The following is a 20,583-nucleotide window of genomic DNA, read 5'->3' on the forward strand; positions in this document are numbered from 1 at the left end:
TTCTATCTTGCTTCTGCCATGTTTTTGCTTGTAAGTCACCACCTGGGCAGTCCAAATTAAAAATATTAAAATGGACTTAAATGGTTTGTTTCCAGGTGTGAAGTAGATCTGCAGTTTGAGGGATGGCTTTTGTACAAAATAGGCTACTGATGGTTCAGTCTGAAAGTCATATTTTATTTTTTATTTGCTCTGTAGCAAAAAGGGAAAGGCAAAACCAGATGTGGTGAGTGATTTCAGGGGTCCAGTTCAGCCTGGTACTGCAGACTTGTAAATTCAGGTGTGTAACCCTGACCTGTAGGTTGTCAGGCTGACATTTACAAAACCGCTCAACAAAACACAAATCTGAAGCACAACTCTGAATTGCGAGACTGCTAAATGAATATGTCTCAGAAACCTGAGTTTAAGTGCAGAAGACAGAGATGTGTGCACATAGATATATTCTGGTCTTGTAGTAATATTTTAAACCTTCCCTGATCTATTGATTCTGATATAATTTAGTAACAAAATAACAGAATTTGAACCAAGTCTTTCTGTTTGATATTTTTATCAGAGTGTCAGGATTGACAGCAAGCTTGTCAGCAGCCTAGCATTCATCGACGAAGCAGTGGACATAAACCGGATTACAGTATACCCCTGAAAGGAGGAGAACACAGCATGCAGAGGAATGTGGGTAACTTTCAAAAAGGAAGAAGATGGAAAACAGAAATGGACTTTCCTGTACTTTCTGCAAGTCAGGATGACTCGACAAAAACTGTGTTTACTATTTTGCAACCAATCCTGGTGTGTGTATACATGAAAGTGCCAGTAGCAGGTTGACATGTGGATGACCTGATGGCCTGATGTACGTATACCAATAGAAAGCGACATGTGTGTGGCCTGATCTATGAAGGCACCAATAGAAAGTTAACATGTTTGATGTGTGAAAAGTATAAATGTTTGCAACCTGTTACAATAAAGTGATTGCAGCCTTCTTGTAATCCTGTCCCTACTTTGGAAGAAGATTCTATGTCACATTGGCTGTCCCCGACTTTAACAGCGACAAGTAAGAAATTTATAGTTGTTTACTATCTCTTCTTATCCTATGGTCAGGATGAAAGGGAAGAATATGCATAATACTTGCATTTGAAAAGATGCAAGAAATCTGCAAAGAATTGTAGTTGTTCTGTATCAGAGAAGATAGGATAAGGATCATCATCAAGCCCATACAGAGCATAACTATATTCATTAAAATAAATATAAATAGAATTCATTAAAATAAATATAATAAAAGCTGATTTTTCAAAACAGTTATGAATACTTGTTCAGTGTTCTTGGGTTCTTTTTTTAAAGTAAGCAGGTTGTTGAAAGATCTGGGGTGAGTATTTAAACATAGAATGATTAGAACTACACAAGTTTCCAAGAAATCCACTGGTGAAAGTGATAACTTTACATTAATGCTGATTAGCAGCTGAATTTTGCAGAAAGGCGTATCTAGGAAATTCTTTAGGATGAAATTAATTAACATGGAAATTGCAGACACAGTTAGATTACAAAAGAGGAAAAACTAGAAACTCAACTGGTACAAATCACTACACCATCATTGAAATCCAAACCTAGCTCAGTGGTTGCTGGAGGACATCCAGATCCTGATCCCAAAGTGCCTTAATAGAATTTGTGCTGTGCCTTTTTAATGGTGCCAGGGAAAATTACAGTGTTCTTGTAATCAAATTATTAATGATAATACAACATAATTAATGGACTATGTGCAAACCATGGAGTTGGTTTCTTTTTTCTCTTTTCATTACAATTTTTGTGTTGTCGGGGGAAGGGGGGGGCTGCGAGGTGGGGGGATGTCCCTGTCCTCATACCCTTTTATGGAACTCCCCGCTCTGAGCATCCTCGTACCCTTTTATGGAATTCCCCGCTCTGAGGGAAGGACTGACCATTCCTGCCTGAACTGGAGAATATATAAACCTGGAGTTTCGGAACCTTTTCACCACTCGTGGGATCCAGAGGAAGACTGCAGCTCACTGCTCTCAACCAGACTGCAGCTCACCACCCTCCACTGGCCTGCAATCACCACTTTTGACCAGACTGCAACAGCTCTCCCACCAGCAGGTTTTTCCCCCCTCTCCCTTTATTCTGGACTCGGGGGGGGGGCCAAGGAACACCACTTTGTTCATGCCCCAGGGTGTTGGGTTACACATTTGGGTTTTGTGGGTTAAGACCAATTGTTTGTCTGTATAATTGTACTTATTGTACTATTTTAATAAATTGTTATTCTGACTTATAATCTCTCTTTTGAGTTGAGTTCATTTCCCCTGCTGGTTAACTTTTAAACCAGCACAAAAAGGTACATTTTTATTGCTGAGTTTATAACAACTTTTGAATAGTCATGTCATGGCTGGGCTTCACAAACGAAGATTTGGGAAGGCTCTATCCACATTTGTTGCAGGCACACTGGTGGCTTATGAGGCCAATATGTGACAGACACATCTGATTGCAACTTTTGAATAGTATGAGCCTTTTGAATAGTATGAGCCTATTTCATAATAGCATGAACAAATATCCATTTCAGAAACAATGACATGGGATCTCGTGACCAACACAGTGAAAGCTGAAATGACATTTTCAAGTGGTGAGACCAAGCTGAGGACATGTAAATGTGTGAAATGTTTAGGCCCTTCTCTTTCTCTTTGAGTAAAAATGGATCCTTCTATTGCCCAAACAATGTTGGCTCCTCAAATTACAACTGAGCAAGTTTGAGCTGGCTCCCTGCCAAAATCTCCAATGCTCAGCAAAAGCCTGCTTCCCAGAGAGGGAAGAAAAAAAACCAAACAGCCAAAGCTATAGCAAAATATATATATATTACATATAAACAGATATATACAGTGAGAATATTATATACATATAACCCTAGAAAACCCAAATAGCTTCCTAAAAGGGAAAAGGGGAAGGGAGAAGGGGAAAAGGACTAAAAAAGGATGCAAAGGGATAGAAACAAAACAGGTATAAACAACCTAAAATCCCAGTAACCAGCAAAATAAAGAACTGGCAAAATCTCACCACTTCCCTTGAGAGAAGCAGGATGGCTGGACATGGCCCAGCACTCTCCCTTCACATATGGCAGACAACAGCAGTCACTGCAGGCCTCAGCTCCAGAAAAGCAAGCTCCAGACCGAGACAGGGACCACCATCCTCGAACCTCGATGGAAAGGAAGAGAGCGAGCTCTCTTATCTACACCTTATTTATAGCATGGAATAGCATGGAATACTTCCTTGGTCCCTTTCCTAGTTCCTTTCTGGTTACAAGTTGGTCTCCAGGAAGGCCTAGGGTCAAAACTATCACAACAACATATCAGTATTTTAATTTCACTTCTCAAAAATCTATGAAGACAAATGTAAATATTCTTTACTTTCCAAATAGGGGAGACATCTACATTTTGTGTAGAGAGAAAAGACAATCTTTTGTGTGTGTTTGTTTTTATTTTAAAGGGTAAAATCCCTGCCATTTTGCTAAGAAAACAATTAAGTTGAGATTGTAGAAGACATATAGTTTAAACTGGTTTTCTCTTTAAATATTTTCTATAAGACTTACATAAATTATGTTCAGATCTAAGCATAGATTATAAAAGGTCATTAGTTTGTAAGCAATTGTCCAAACTTTGCAGCAGAATCACATTCTTACACTGTGATACAACTAAAGAGAGTGATGGAAGTCTTCTAGCCTTATGCAGTTTTTAGAACACGTCCCTTCTCCAGTCAGTCAGTTCAGTCAGGAAGAGGCTTATTCTGCTTTATCCAAGGGAAACTGATAACCACATTTTGTGTCAATCAGCCCCTTTTGAAAAGAAGCACAACTGGATGATTTACAAACAAGTCACTGCATCTGAATGGAGCCTGAACAGTGAAGAACAGTTACCACAACAGATAAAGTTCTCACTGCAGAAATAATTGCTCCTATTTCTGTGCTGGCAGCTGTACTGGTATCTAACTGTCAGAAACTTTTGGTAGACTTCTAAAAAGTATCATTAGGGACCATTTTCTTCCTCTCTCTCTTTTTTTTTTTCTTTTTATTTTCTTTTTTTTTTTTCATTTCGGTTTCCTTTTCCTTTTTTTGATTATTTCTCCATTTCCATTTTTGCTTCTTCCAAATATCTCTTGAACCATATGTTCCTGCGCTATGAGGAAGAGTGAAGCAGTCATGTCTTTCCTCCCTGGAGAACCCAAGGCTTGAGAGGGACCTTATCACATTACTCTGCTACATATAAGGGAGCTACAAAGAGGGTGGAGGATCTCTACTCACAAAGAGACACATGGAGACAACAAGGAGGAACACAAACAAGTAACCCTGGAGGGGTTTCATGTCAACACAAGAAAGAAATTTTTTACAGTAAGAACAAGTATTTGCTAGAACAACTTCCCCAGGGGTGTGGTAGAGTCCCCATTGCTGGAGGTTTTCAAGATGCATTGGACAGGGTTCTGGATAATCTAAAAAGGCTCCCTGCCTTTCCACCAAAAAATTGGACCACATGATCTTCTGAGGTCCCTTCCACCCTGGGCTGTTCTAAGGCTATATTTTTAAAGTAGAGGGTCACATTCATCACTCAGTTTTTCCAGGCTGTTTTCCAGTTCCATCAGTCCCTTGCCCTGCTCAGCATAGAGCTGTATTAACACTGTGTAGATGCAACAGAGTGGAGAGATGGGAACAACTACCTGTACCTGAATGTAGAAAAAGCCTCTAGAACCTCCTCTTTTGTTAAACCTGGGGATGCAACCACCACCTCAGCAGTGCTCATCTTTCAGCATTGACTTGTCCTTCAACCTACAGCGAGTCATGTGCTGCTTTATGACTCAGATGCTCTTCCACAGGTTTTTGGTGTCTGTTGGTCAAGCTGCACTGAATTCAGTGTGAATTGACACAGCTATGGTCAGATTTACTGTCAATTCCCCATATATGAGCACTGGGGAATTCCTGAACTATTTAATAGTTCAGAAGAAGTTTTGATGATATTTGTTGTTGGACATTGGCATATGTGGTTCTATTTTTGTCTCCATATTCCTGCAGAAGGTCATGTCACTGCCTAAAGCCTCTGGATTTCAGAGCAGAAAAAATCTGGGTTGTTCATATCCTCCTCGTGATGACCAAACACAACTTCTCAGCATTTCTGCAGCTGCTGACACAGAGATTCAAGACAAAACCCTCTGTTGTCATTGGAATACAAAAGAAGAAGCTTCTCCCTATTGGAAAGTCTCCTCTATTTACCCTGAAGGGCTCTTCCTCTTCCTTTCTCAGCAGCAACAGCAGGAGGCACAGAAGGATAAAGGGATTTGGTTGGCTGCTTTGTCCGGCATTTTAATAACAGTTGTAAACAAGAGCTCTGCATGTTAATAATGTCTTTGCAATGGCAAGTCCTTGCTGAGGATGAAGAGCTGTGTCACTTGTGTTTACTTTACATCAAATTAATGGTATGGTGGGTTTTCATCTGCAGATGTGACCTCTGTGATTGTTCACCTCTCAGGGAGGTTTGTACTCACAAGGACAGTATCATTCTTGTCAGCAGACCACAGTTTGTTCACACGTGAAAAAAAATCCAAGCAAAATTACTTCTTAAATTAACATTTTCCTTTTGGTCTCAGACCAAAGATTTAACTGTAATGGCCAGTAAGAACAAATTTGCTGCCCCTTTACCTGGCAAGACAGGTGTAAAACACTACCACATCCAGAGAGCAAGGCACTAAATCCACTTCCACTGAGGAAATGTCTTTCAGCTTTGGAAATGAAGAAGGATTTGCAGAAGCAGGTAAAGGAATTTCTGTGTAAGTTCTGTCAGTCTAAATCAGTGTGATGCTTGGAAGATTTTACAGGTTTGCACCTATGTTGGTGTTAGAAAAGTATGTAAGGTTCAGTGTAGAATTGTTTGCACAGCAGACCTGAGACTGACAGTTAAGGGAGCATAAATGAAACAACCCTTCCAATCCAAAAGGCTGATGAGAAATGTTGGTATTTCTCCTCTCCTCCATTGTTCACAGTATATTTTATGCGATTTCGGAATTGCAGCTCAAAATTATGGCCAAATTAAGCCATGCCAAGGGTGATTGTACATATGTAATAGTGGAGGTTAATGTCAGTGTAGCTGCTTCTGATAATACAAAGAACTCTTTTATGGTACTTTTTAAGAGAACTGTTTTTTCCTTTTCATTCTTAACTGCAAAGCCTCCTCCAGAATATACAGCAAACAGGTCATTTACACATTTACATTGTCTTTTCACAATAACAGAAAACTCCCCTTTTAATCAGCCTGAATTGCAAAATTCTCATCTGTATTTGGGAATTTCATTTAGTCTCTCCTGTGAACAAGGGATTTCTATGGAACAGGGTTGATAAAAGACAAACTGCAACTGGAAAGAGTGGAATTTATTAAGCGTTACCATTATTCATCTCCCACTTTCAGCAACCCACACTATCAAGCCTGAAGCTAATATGGCTCCTTATTAAATATTTCTGATGATTACATATCCTTGTGCAAAGAGGGAATTAAGACTTAATGCTAGTATTTATGCATATAGCATTGTGTATGAACATTGCATATTCAAAAGGTAAACCATATATAACCCATACCTGTACAGTGTATGGAAGACACTGCAATAACACAAATAGACTTCTCTCATCAGGCTCACAGGCAGGTTAAACAATACTGTGCTCGCAAATAGTCTGTTCTGACGTCTCTTGTGTTACTGAACCAGGAAAAGTTATCTATAGACACAGTAGGACCCTGAAAGTCTTTCCAAATACAAAACTGTCTCCAGGTGACACAAGTGACTACAGCAACCTCCAGTAATGTAGTGGGGCATCTATGGCTGTTGTGTTTGATTTGTCATCAGGTGTATGGTTTTGTAATTAATAGAATCACAGAATGGTTTGGGTTGAAAGGGACCTTAAAGATCATCCTGTTCCAAGACCTCTACCATGGGGACATCTTCTGTAGACTAGGTGGATCAGAGCACCATCTGGCCTTTGGCAGATACTAAAGGACAACTTTTTCTCTGTTTTTTATGAGTCAGATTTCCACACTCATATTCATGCGTGGGTCCAGTCTCACACACAAGATTGCTGGGTTTATCACTCTTATCCTCACAACACAGCAGAGGTCCTATTTTGGATTGCTCTCATTGCTCTCAAGACCCCAGTGACTGTCTACTGCCTTTCCTCCCTCAGCCTCCTCTTCTCTGGAGGCTGCAGAACTGATCTGTGCATGACCCTGACATGGGCAGGAGCCTGGATGGCAGGAAATGTGTTCATCTGCTGAGTGGAACAGAGTGCAGAACCTGACCAGCCCTGAGGGGTTAGATCGGAAAAAGGGATCAGTGACAACAACAAGCCCTAAATCTCAAAAGTTTCTCAACAAAAATGACAAGAGGCATGTCTTTGCCAAAGAGTTGGCTTACATACAAATCATGGATAGTTCTATTGTTTTTGCTGACACACCAGCTTAACACAAGCCGGCATCGAGCCTGTACAAACTTAATCACTTGCAGTACATATGTACTTGCCTGTAAACGCAGCTGTAGCACATATATTCAGATGGGAGCACGTGTTCTTCTGAACTTCTTTCCAGAGTGACTTTTTTCTGCTCCTAGTATGGACAAAGCATGTACTTTCTTGAGACCTTAAAAAAAAGGGCAGCATTGTCAGCAAATAAGTCCTGGTATCCCTGAAGGTAAAAGTATTCCACATCGTGGATAAAGACATTAGTGCCCTCTCTATTTATTGTTGAAATTGTTGGTGTGTTAAGGATTTTCTTTGTCTTTTATAGGACTTCTTTTTCTTATTGCCAGAAATATTTTGATCTGCATATGAAATATTCAGTCCCTCAAATTCTTTCAACAGGTCACAGTTTCGCACTGATCTGTGACATAGATTAATAAATTACAGCTTTAAAAGCTTTTCTGTACTAGAAATTCTAATTATAATTCTAATATTTTAAGGGGATAAAGGTCTTCCTTTTTTGAAAAAAAAATGACAAAACCTATGGCGGGAAGAGATCCCAAGAAGTCACCTTCACTTTTAAAAGAAATTCAACTGTAGAATAAAGTATTCCTGATATTTATCTCACTGATAGCTATCAGAACAACATATGTGACCAGTCCTTGTGCCCATATAAGGACACATGATCTCCTGTGATGCTCATCATGTCTGGATGGCTGCTTTTTTTGAGTCACAGGATAGTGTTCCCAAGGAAGTCCATAACAAGCTATTGGAAATAGTCTAGCCAGAAGCTTAGGGCGGATCTGAGCTAATTTTTTTCTAAAAAACTTTCAATAACATCTATTTCACAGCCTCCTTGGCAGCCGATCAATGTGGTCCCAAACCCGGGCTCTTTCAGCTGCTGTGCAAGCAGTGGATCCACACACAGAGTTATCTGGTTTTATTTCAAACTGTGCAGAGATGGTGCAAGGAGGTGAATCCGCAGAGCCAGCACACCTCCAGTATGCCAGGGGCTCATTTGTACATCCTTCCAACTATAGAAAAACAGCATTTCCTGTTCCATAAGCTAAGTCCTCAGTCATCAGCTTTGCCTTCTCTTGTCTCCATTTGAAGATACCACGCACACTTGTTTTATTGTGCAGTTGTGAGGAAGGGGCTTATGTGAGTAGGGGGTGATCATAGCCTGTGTCCTGAAAATATATCCACTAAACCAAGAAGATACTGATGTCTTCTGATACTACTTATCATAGCATCACCATCCATGCGAGTTCCTTTGTGGAACTTCTCAAAAAAGGGCTTCTATCATTTTAGTGGTTACAAGAACTTGTTAATTCCCAGTTATCCACCACCCTTCTGGATTTTGGAACGTTTCAACATTTCTATCAATTGATTTTCATTCATCCACATGTTGCAGCAGTTACACTGGTATTGTTACTCCACCACTGTTCCAGTTGGTTTGCCAACACACTGCCAAACAGAGCGGAGCTAGCTCAGAGTCCCTGTTTGTTTCTGTCAGGGATTAAGTTCAGTTGGAACTCCCTGAGCCGTCTGTGAGGGACTTCCAGTCTGACAGGGTATGGATTTACCCTTGCTGGGTTTGCTCCTGGTTTGTTCTACATTGAGTGGAGTCAATTCTCTTAGTGGGTCCTTGCAGTGGGTTATCACTGAACATATGACTCCACTGTCTATCCAAAATCTATGGTTTCATTTCCCAGCTTTACTGGAACAGGGGGATCTGCTGTGCATGTCTTGATATTTTCCTCCAGTCCGCTGCCAAAATCTTCAAAATTCTGCTAATTGCTTCAAAAAACACAAATCAACATTTATTTCAGTTTAAAAATTAAATTTATTGCACATTTCTACACCCACATTACCGATACATAAACATACAAAAGTAAATTTAAGTTTAAAAAATAAAATTTATTACAAATTGCTACACCTGTGCTGATTTATAAAAACACAAATATCGATTTAAGTTTAAAAAAATTTATTAGATTGCTACAACTATGCTATGTAAAAATATACAAATATTACCTGCAGTTAAAAAAAATAATTTACTGCGGAGTACGACAACTGTACAGCCTATAAACTAATACAAAAATATCAATATACCTATCCAAATAACACCGTACTTATAAGTAAATAAATATAATTATAAAACTATACAACTCTGTAGCTACAGAAACATAACTACATACACATAACCATAACAATATAGATATAAATATAATTACATATTAAATATATTATATAAATACATATATAAATAAACACATAGTGAACCTATATATAAATATACAAATATCAATATATCCATAGGCCTATAACTACATCAATATAACTAGACAGCTATGCAACTCTATACATATTTAAATATAATGAAAATATAACAATATACCTAAATATAGCAATATACATACATATTACTAGATACATATATTAATATATGCATCTAAAAATCCATATACCTATAACTAGAATAATATAACTATATAGCTATACAACTGCACACATATGTAATTATAACTAAATACAGATAGAAATATAACATACATATATAAATACAACTAGATACATACATAAATACAACTAGGTACATACATAAATACAACTAGGTACATATATAACTAGATAAATATATAAATATGCCTATACAAATATTCAATCTACATATGTAAATATCTATATACCTATAACTACCTAGGTATAACTATAACTACACACATCTCTAAATATAAGTATATACAGAGGGATCCCAGCTGCCCCATCTTCACAGGCTCTTCCTTGGTCTCTCCCTCCCATGCAGAGCAGCCCTCCTGGAGAGGTACAGATGGACATCTGGGAAGCAAAGGGGATATTGAGTCAACATTGGTCCTCCTGTACATTTCCCTTGGCAGCAATTGCACTTCTATCAGGGATTACAAAATCTTAGATCCTACCGGGGAGGGTTAGAAAGAAAAAATCCCGTGTTCTGAGGATTTTCAACAACAAATAACTTGTCTATTTAGCTCCCACCTACTCATTCAATCCTCGTGCAATACCGTCTAGCTTTGGCAGGAGACTTTCTGCCAGGTCTTCCTCCCCTCTGCAAAAACTCACAGGATACTCCTGCCAGCTGTCCCTGCACAGGACACCATGTCCCATGGACTTCCAGAGAGCTCCTTAAGCCTCCCCAGAGCTGGGCAGGGAGCAGGGACATCCCTGGGCAGGGCTGGGCCAGCTCGTCAGCGAAGAGCGAAGGTGTTCCCAGCGCAGCCCAGCCGAGACTGTCCTGCTGCAGCCCACGGGCAGAGCGGGACACACGGGAACAGCTCCCGGGCTGTGCCAGCAGATCTGCCTTCCCCAAGGACAACCCTGTCTGGCCCCGGGTGAGCTGAGCTGAGCTGAGCTGAGCCACCGCCAGCAAGGGCAGGGAGCCCTCCTGGCTCGGGGCAGTGCCCATTTCCAACCCCAAACTACCCTCACATCCATTCCGTCTCACCAGCCCCAGTGGCCTCACCAAGGGTCTCAGGCAGCAGCAACAGGTCCCTGGTCAAGATGTGGCTGGTGGTCGTCAGCTTCTCTCTCTTGGCCCTCATCAGTCTCTTGCTGCTCAAAAAGAATTCAGGGCAGTCCTGGCAAAAGTGGAGAGTCTGGAACATGTGCTGTGGCCCAGCAAGCTTGGACAGGCTTGGACCCCACTGTGCTCCCCGTTGGTCCCCCACTATCCCCTCGGCCCCACCATGCCCTTGGCAAACCCAGAGCCCCCGAGTCCCCTCAGCTCCCCCAGTCCCTTCAGACCCCTCCACTCGCCTCAGACCCTATCATCATCTCAATGTCACAGGCCCCTTAGCCCCATCAACTGCCTCAGCCTTTGCCACTCCCTTATCCCCTCAGCTCTCACCATCCCCCCCAGCTCCCCCAGCCCCCTCAGCCCCACTGTCCCCTCAGTGCCACCATCACCTCAGCATCACTGTCCCTTCAGCATCGCCATCCCCTCGGCCCCCCCAGCCCCCTCAGCCTCACCATCCTCCAGCAGCTCCTTGGGGAGTGGTGCCTGGTGCCACCAGAAGCTCCCCCCAGTCCCATGGGGGTGCGGGGGGCCGGGACCTGGGGCTGGAGCTGCTGCTCCCCCAGCCCGGCCACCAGCCCAGAGGCGGCACAGGGAGCGGGGACAGAGGCGGCACAGCGGGAAGAGTGAGGGATGGAAAAGGCAGCAGAGGTGAGAAAGCAGCCTATACCTATACAAACATCAATATACGTACCTAAACATCCATATACATCTAACTATGTAACTATATACACCTATAAATATAACTAGATATAAAATTATATGTAGTGTGCATATATATAAATAAATATAATATATAAAAATATAACTATATAAAGATGTAACGATACATATATAAATATAAATATGTACATCTATAAATAAATATAAATAAATAATATATATAATATTTTTAAAGAAATTAAAAATATTAAATTGTAAACAATATTAAATAATTCTAATAATATAAGATATTGTAATAATATAGTACTAACTATAAAACATATTAATAACAACGATATAGAATTATATTATTATATGATAATATAATAAAATTACATAATTATATAATTATTAATATTTTGATATTAGTAATAATTACAATACTAATAATATTAAATGTTATGTTAAAATAATAATAGATATTAATATATTATTTCATCTCTATACATCTATAAATATAAATATGCAACTATATCTAGAAATGTAACTCTACCCATCTTTAAATATAACTATAAACAGAGGGATTCCAGCTGCCCTGTTTCACAGGCTCTCCCTCAGTCGCTTCCTCCCACGCAGAGCAGCTCTCCTGGCAAGGTACAGCTCATGGACCTCTGGGAAACAAAGGGAACAGAGTCACTGTGGGTCCTTGTGTACATTCTCCTCAGCAGCACATCGAGCAGTTGTACTCCTGTCAGGGACTGCAAAAGATGGCCTCAAAGGCAGGCTCTCACTTGGGAATTTGAGGCCTGCTGTTTAAAGAATAGGAATTCTTCCAAGTTTTCAATACTTTAAAGTTTTGAAGCACCCAATAAAGTCCCAGCACTCACCCTGCAAATGGCACAAGAGCTTTAAACAGAGACAGTCACATCTCACAAAGACAGCTCCAGCCTTGTTCTTTCTCTGTGCCGACAAAGGCCTCAGTCCTTACTTAAATGGCTGAAACTCATGGGCAATGTGAGCTGAGTTATTAACCAGCATCGTTATCTGGGATCTAGAAACTGCCCTCTGAAGTGAGCAACAGTTCCTTCAACTCTACCGTCAGCTCTTGGAGGAACAGCTGGGAGGGAAAAGGCCTCCCTACAAGGCCAGCAGCCTGCACCACCTTTGCCCTAGAATAGATCTAAAGTGCTCTCTCTCTCCTCTTGGGTCTTGCTGATTTGGGGACATTCAGGTTTTCCTTTAGTTACTGGATTTGTGAATTGCTTGGCCTCGGATGTTCTGCCTCTTGTTTTTCTCACGCGTCTCAGCATAGGTATCAGCAGATTGGTATTAAATGTAGGTAGTGATTTGAGACAAAAAGCCTGGACTTCTACACTGACATCACCAGTTTGCTGGGTTTTCTCCCTGTTGCTTTAATAGTCACCTCATTACTCAGCACTGCCTCTGTAGCACATCTGGGTTGGTGGCGCAACTCCCAGAACGTCAGGTTTTGTTCACTGATCTAATTCACACCCTTTTGCACAGAAGAACACCTGGTCTGAGCACATCTAGAGAAGTGTGTTGGTGAGTACTCTGTGAGGTTGTACAAGCACAATATTTTCACTGAAGGCACAAGGAAGCACTAACACTGCAGACAATAACTCAGCTGCTCTGATCTTCCCTTCCTGTAACACTCAGCCTTAGAGCAGCTGTCTCGGTCATCTCTAAAAGAACGTAGACTCTCTTCTTACCAGGCTCATTTGGCTCCAGGGAACTGTTCCCGCTGCTCGCACTGCCAGGCAAAGCCTTCTCTGATGCAGCCTTGTTCCCAGGCTCCCCTCCTGAAGACTCAGAGGGAACACTAATATTCCCCTTAAAAGAAAAACAAATAGAAATAAACCCAAGGATCACTCGATATTTTCTTGGAATCACTTTAGGGACACAGTAAAAACTGTTCTACGCTCCAGAAGGATGTGTAACACAAAGTGAACACTGCTCAGATGGTTTACAGGACAAGTGCTTTAAACTCAGAATTAAGGTTGCCAAAGTGAAAGCTCTTGTCCTATTAAGCAAAACATGAAATCAGAAAACCAGAATACACTAAGTGAGGCTGTGTGTCCTCACAGTCAGAACTTTGCCCTCACTTATCACAGGAGCTGCAAGAAACCAGTCAACAGAAATCCAGGTGCCCTGCTTGCTACCCCACACGTGTGTCAGGTTGCTCACTGCACAGGGCTGTGTGGTGCAAAACTACACATGAGCCACACATTTCTGGCTGGGAATCCCCCCCCGCCTATCCTCCTTCTAAGACAATAAATAAATTACAAGGTGTTGCTTGCTTTTTGGAGCCTTCTGCTGCTGCCCAACACGCACTTTGCAGCCAGCCATTTACTGAACTGGTGTATTTCCATGATCATGTGACAATAATCTGTAGGGTAAAAAGCTCCCCAAAACCAGACAACCAAGTTATGTTTCTGCTCTGCTGAGGAAGTAAAGACCCAAGGTTAAGCACCTGGAAATTACCTTTAGGCACAAAGATATTCTCACTATGATCAGTTCTAGGATATTCATCTCTTCTGCCATAGCCTATCCATCAGAATCCTGGAGATGAATGACTGCTCAGAGCCTGCAACATTTCCTTCTATTAAGCAATCAAACGCTTTTGAAAACTGGTATGTGTGATGTTACAGTAGACAAAAGGGCATCACACTTGGGAAGAAGATACTAGTTATGCCAAAAAATCACACTCCCCACCTTGACTCTGCCCTTACTCAATGTTAAATACACAAAAGGCAACAGGTCCGTACATCAATAGAAACAGAGACATTCTTTGGCAAAGTTGTGTAACAATAAGCAAAAAGGCCTGTGCCAGTACAGGAACTGAACATTCCAGAGAAGTCTGGGAAGAGCAAGAGTTAGAGAAAGGGGATTCCTAATCAGAAGAGGCAACTTGTCCAACAAAAAGTCTAATAGTCCATGAATCACTCTTCAACACAGAATAAACCTTTGACCACTTCAGTAAGTCCTTGACCATTTCACATCCAGGACCAGCACTGTCCTTCACACCAATTACACAAGTCATGGGGCCTCGAAACCCAAACGCCTGCCCCCCAACAACTCCATGGCTCACACACTTAATCCCTCCTTGCTAACAAGGAAGTCTGGGCCCCAAAGGCCTTAAAAATGGAGATTTTACTTCTCAAACACAGTTCAAAAGCTGTCAAAGCTGACAATGTTTAACGTGCAGGTGACACCCAATACACTGAGAGGGCTCTAAGGAAAGAGTCCTGCCAACTCCGTGTGTGCTGGTGCGAGGACGTGTTCTTCCCTGCACTGCACTGAGCAGAACAGTCCCATCGAGGCTGGAGCTTTGCAGGGACTTTAGATTAGAATACATATCCCTTTCTAGAAAGAGGGATACCCAAGAGGAAGACGACTAAGCTATGGGACATGGAGAGCAGTAGTGGCAAGTTTGCTCCGGCTGAGGATTTCCAAGCCAGAAACTTTACTGGAGACCTCAAAACACAAAGAGGACAATAAACTGCTGCAGCTCCAGCACATGCACACCACAGCACTTTGAGCCACGGGCAGCAGCACCAGGTACAGTCCAGCTCTTGGCTTTCTTTGGGGTTCAAAAGAAAAAGAGCTAGAGCCCACATCTGGTGCTGCAACAGAGGGACCTCTCACATGCCCCTCACTGCGTGTGAGACTTTGCCTTCAGTGGCAATGCTCAAAATACTCTTCTCTTATTTAGGATCCAAGACATCATGTTATAACCTACACAGCTTCCACTTCATCACTGTGAATGCAACTGCAGGAGGTATTTTTCCCAAGAAAATGAGTCCCCTAATTTAGCCAACACAAGCTAACCCACCTCACGCTCATGAATGTGGGATACTTTTTCAGTCCCTCTTCTTCTTTAAACCTTAACTTTACCAACCAAACTCTTTGCTGTCCACTAGAAGCTGAATTAAAGAAGCCTTTACTTCTCAGGCGGGCAACTACATTAAAAACAGGTCAGTCCAGCCCCCAGCATTGCTATTGAATGGAGTTACCTCAAGAAAGGGAAACATTTCAGGCAGGTTTGATGCAAGCACCTCCTCGAGCATCTGAAACACAACTTCCGGATCTACTCCTGCCCATTCGTCTGCAGCAGAGGGATTACAGGCCCAGCTGGAGATCCTTGATGCTGCAGAACCAGCACTGCCAGTCAGAGAATCGGGGGCTGAACTCCCCAGTGTGGCTGCAAGAATCCAAACACGGTCATCAGGCTTCCAGAATTTGGGTTTGGTTTGCAGAGCTCTATTGCTTCCTTTGATCAAACATTTCAGGAATCACATAGTAAACTCAATTCCAGAAATGTATTTGTGCTCTTCAGGTCATCTGAAGACCAATTACCGATTTATTAATCTTAAAGAAAAGTATTCTAGTTGATGTGTAAATTGAAATTATACATAAATTATATATATTATATAAAATATTAAAATATGGATTGTAAAGTCTGTACACACACATAAAAGCTTCATAATTGCAGACTTCTGTATCTTCCCATCAGCTTTTTGATTTGGCTGTTTTGGTTTCTCATCACAACATACCACTGAAAGTGGATTCACCTAAGACGAGATTACATCTTCAGACGCACACACCAAAACTGAACTGCGATTTTATTCTAAAAAGCAGCGCTGTGGAACAGTGTTCTCCAGGTAGGACTGTTTGGGTAACACACAGACGTCATCTAAAAGTAATGTCATTCTTTGCAGGACAGATAACCTTAAAAATCTGCACTATCCTATCATTGTCCTAGTTTTGCTTAATTAAAAGAAAGATAAAAGTCAACCTAACACCGACTAGTTGTGGCCAAATGCTTTTCTCCTTGCCCTTTCACCTCAACAGAGAGGCTGTGTGCAAAACCCCCAGGGGATGCTCTAAATCTGGAGGAAGGATAGGAAAACCAGAGAGTGAATCTTTTTGCTTTCAAGATCTCTCTTCCTTTTAGATCTTGCGCTTTCTATCTGATTCTCACTTGAGATAAACAGGTGACAGAGCACTGAAGAAAGATACTTAAACCTATCACTTCTTAGTATGTTTTGAAAAGCAAGTGCAGAAGCTGTTTCCATACCTGCAGGATTGTAGCCTGGTGAGTTCTGCTCTGAAGCCGTGCAGCTGCTGTGCTCTGGAAGGGCCATGGCAGCGGTTTGAGGCCCTTGGTGAAGCAGTGGAAGGAAGAACACAGGCTGCACTGTGGATGTGGATGTGACCGGGACCTCCCTTGAAAACCTGAGAAGTCCTGGAGTGACAACCACTTTACTGCGAGGTGCTGGAGAAGCCTTACAGCTTTGAACACCTTGACTTGTCCTGGAAGGGACTGGAGGCACATCTAAACCTCTGGCTGGTAAAGTAAAGAGGTTCTGGCCCAAGCTCACTGTGTAGGAGTAGTGGAAGAAGAAAGGAAGAATAGAGAGAAAAGATAGAGAGTCAGTATTGGTCCTTCTGTACACCTCCCTTGGCAGCAATTGTACTTCTATCAGGGAATATAAAATCTCAGATACTCCCAAGCAGGGTTAGAAAGAAAAAATCTCATGTTCTGGGGATTTGCAACAACAAATAACTTGTCTATTTAGCTCTCACCTACTCATTCAATCCTCGTGCAATACCGTCTAGCTTTGGCAGGAGACTTCCTACCAGTCTTCCTCCCCTCTGCACAAACTCACAGGATACTCCCGCCAGCTGTCCCTGCACAGGACCGACCCATCGTGTCCCACGGACTCCCAGAGAGCTCCTTAAGCCTCCCCAGAGCTGGGCAGGGAGCAGGGACATCCCTGGGCAGGGCTGGGCCAGCTCGCCAGCGAGGAGCGAGGGTGTTCCCAGCGCAGCCCAGCCGAGACTGTCCTGCTGCAGCCCACGGGCAGAGCGGGACACACGGGAACAGCTCCCGGGCTGTGCCAGCAGATCTGCCTTCCCCAAGGACAACCCTGTCTGGCCCCGGGTGAGCTGAGCTGAGCTGAGCTGAGCAGCCCCAGCAAGGGCAGGGAGCCCTCCTGGCTCGGGGCAGTGCCCATTCCCATTTCCAACCCCCCGCTCCCCGCGTGTCCCACCCGTCTCACCGGCCCTGGGCGGCAGCAGCCGGTCCCTGTGGAGGTGCTGGAAGCGGCTGGGCTGCCGGCTGCGCACCTCCAGCCCGGCCGCCAGCCGCTCCCTGTTGGCCCTGGTCAGGCGCTTGATGTGCACCAGGAGCTCGGGGCGGTCGCGCCGAAAGTAGGGGCTGCAGAAGCGGAGCAGGGACCCGGCAGAGGCCGGCAGGGCCGCGGCACCGCCCCCCGCCAGCACCGACGTCTTGTGGAAGCCGTACAGGTTGAGCTGGCGCACGAAGCTGCCGAAGTTGGTGGCTTTGAAGGCGCCCGGGGCCGCCGCCGCCGCATCGCCGCCCGCGCCGCCCGCGCTCAGCAGCTCCCGCTCGAAGAGCGCCCGGTCGACGAGCAGCCCCTGGGCGCGGGGGTCCCAGCGCACGGAGCGGACGCGTGGGCTGTTCACCAGCTGCCACAGCTTGGCGGGGAAGGTGCTGGGGCTGACGCCGGCGGGCAGCGGCAGCTCCTCCATGGCGCCGGTCGCCGACGGACGGACTGTCGCGACCCGCGGCGCCGCGAGGACACAACGCCCGGAGCGCAACGGCCGCGGCTGCGGCGGCGCCGCGCGGCCCGAGGGGGGCGCTGGAGAGCCCGCGGGGCAGAGCCCGGAGCGCGCCCGGAGGGGCCGTGAGGGGAGCGGGGACGCGAATGGGGGGGAGCGGGGTCCGGAGTGACGGGCAGAGCTCGGCGGCAGCTCATGAAGCTGCAATCACGGCGAGTCGATAGAAACTAAATGTAGAATGGAGCTGGTTGGTTCCACCATGAGCAGAAAGAGCTCTTGTACTCACTGGTCTCCTGACACAGGTCGGGTCTTCAAGGCTAAATGCAAACCCCTGTGGAAATGCCAGAGAGCAGCTGTCCAAGGGCTGAGCAAGCCTGGCATAGCCATCAGGAATCCGTGTCTTCTTTTGCAATGGAGTGTGGGGTGCGAGCTTTTCGCTAACCTTTCCTAAACAGCAGAGGCCCTTGGTCCTTTCAGTTTTGATTTGACCTGTCAATCACCGTTTGCCTGGCAAACAAAGTGGGGCTTAAACATAATTGTGCACACTGTAAAACACCAGCCGGCACAGGGGGTTTGTTAATTGAGGACCTTTAGTTGGGGCCTGTCCCCAAAGCTGACATCATATTCGGATGAGCTTGCAGGCCATCAAACAGACTGGAGGATCTGGAGAACCTGAGAGATGTTTATGCCGTGCTGTATCCAAGGGATGGGCATTTACCACGTTGCTTCTTACAGCGACAAAGGGGTTGCAAGGAGCTGGGCAAAGTGTTTGAAGAGCCTACTTTCACTCCATCTCAGGATTCTGTGGGCTGAATTTATAGCTGGCTTGACTTAATTATGTTTTAGAGAGTTCAGCAATTTTGTGGGTGATATTATCAAATTTTTTGCTCTTACTGACTGCTTCAAGCTTCTCTTGGTCAGAATTGAACTCATAAAATGACTGGATTGTAAAATAACAGGTTCCCTAGCAGAGAAGTACATATTAAACCATGGGTGTGTCAAAATAAGAATAAAACTCAATTAATTAAATCCCATTTAGAAAACTGTAGAAATGTGTCACATAAAATATTTCCATATAGTAACTCGTCACTTTGCTGGCAGCTCAGTTTCAAGTTTTTTTCAAATATTGTGACTGATGGAGAATGAAAAATACTCTTCAAGACCAATGCTTTCCAAGTAGGTTCAATTTCTCATTTTCCTTTTAAATTTTTGTGTTTTCATGTAAGGAATAGGAAATAAGAGGTATGTCTAGCCATTAAGTAATGCAACTCCTGGACTGAAAACATTTTGTCATCTACTGTTTTGCTTTGAACTCACTTAACAAACTTCCTTAACAAGCACAGAGATGTTGCTGAGCATTGGCTTTCAGAGCGGGAATCTTAAAGGTAAACCAGGATATTTTGTCTCAGCAGAACATATTTTTGTCAAAAGTAAACCAAAGAAGAGAAAAAAACTTGTCTTGTAGCGATATTGTTGAGCAGACTACTGTCTGTAAAATGCATGGGACAGTCTGTAAATCCAGAAGCTCAAAGGAAACCTCTATTGTAATTAAAGAGAAAACAAAATTAATTTTGTTGTTTCCACTTTGATTTACCCTGTTCCCAAATGTTCTGCCCCTCTTGGTGTTTCCCAAACTTCTTGCCCCTACTTTCCTATTTTTATTAGATGGGAAGGCATTGTTGGGAAAGGCTCCCAGATTTCTGGAGATATGAATCTGCATTCAGGACTAAAGCTTAAGTTGCTGCCAAATATGTGACTGAAAATCATCGTGTGCTTTAAGACTCTCCACAGTAAAAAAGTGAGCAAAATTACTGACGATTTAAATATAAGAAAAACAAACAAACCTTAAGAAACAGGAGCTGCCAAATCTTCCATTGCAGAAAACCACTGATTTTTTTTCTTTCTGTAAATGTTTTTTGTAGATGTTTTCATCCTTCCATGGCTAAGCAAGGATCTGCTCCTGAAATGAGGAGAAAAAGGAAATGGAGACCCAGTGGGAGCAGGGACAGGTGGCCTGGCACCTAAGGCTTCCGTCTACTTGCTATTACCACTGGTTATACGGAAGAGAGAGAACACAAAGCTAAAATAATTAAATCCGATACCTGATTGACTGAAGTAAAATGTATTAATCTGGAGCTATGTATTAATAAATGTATTAAGCTGGGAGCTTTAAGCAACAGATCCTGCACCAGCACATAGTCCACCACAGCAGCTTCTGCTGGAGGCTACATGCCAGGCTAGTGGCCTTCCCTCATGCCTGATTTGGACAACAATGTGGAGCAAGATGTTACTAGCAATATTCGGAGTGTGTCTGGAG

General features: G+C 43.2%; 1 protein-coding gene across 1 annotated transcript; it reads right to left on the minus strand.

The window, feature by feature from the left end:
- Positions 1-9,367: 9,367 nt before the first annotated feature.
- On the minus strand, positions 9,368-18,458 carry LOC135407738 (heat shock factor protein 5-like). Its single transcript, XM_064643063.1, has 6 exons — positions 17,744-18,458; positions 16,759-17,061; positions 15,695-15,882; positions 13,391-13,511; positions 10,968-12,331; positions 9,368-10,306 (listed from the first exon to the last, which is right to left on the minus strand). Exons 1-5 carry the CDS (start codon positions 18,234-18,236, stop codon positions 12,261-12,263), a joined length of 1,176 nt encoding a protein of 391 aa, XP_064499133.1. The 5' UTR covers positions 18,237-18,458; the 3' UTR covers positions 9,368-10,306; positions 10,968-12,260.
- Positions 18,459-20,583: the final 2,125 nt, after the last annotated feature.

Source organism: Pseudopipra pipra, chromosome Z (genome assembly GCF_036250125.1).
Source record: "Pseudopipra pipra isolate bDixPip1 chromosome Z, bDixPip1.hap1, whole genome shotgun sequence".
NCBI lineage: Eukaryota > Metazoa > Chordata > Aves > Passeriformes > Pipridae > Pseudopipra > Pseudopipra pipra.

What these genes read in the sequence shown, in the direction of transcription:
- LOC135407738 (XM_064643063.1), bottom strand. Translation starts at nt 18,236, where the DNA reads ATGGAGGAGCTGCCGCTGCCCGCCGGCGTCAGCCCCAGCACCTTCCCC. An exon ending in GCTGCTGCCGCCCAGGGCCG is followed by an intron (nt 17,062 to 17,743) that starts GTGAGACGGGTG and finishes ACTCCTACACAG; the next exon opens with TGAGCTTGGGCCAGAACCTC. An exon ending in ACCAGGCTACAATCCTGCAG is followed by an intron (nt 15,883 to 16,758) that starts GTATGGAAACAG and finishes GGATTCTTGCAG; the next exon opens with CCACACTGGGGAGTTCAGCC.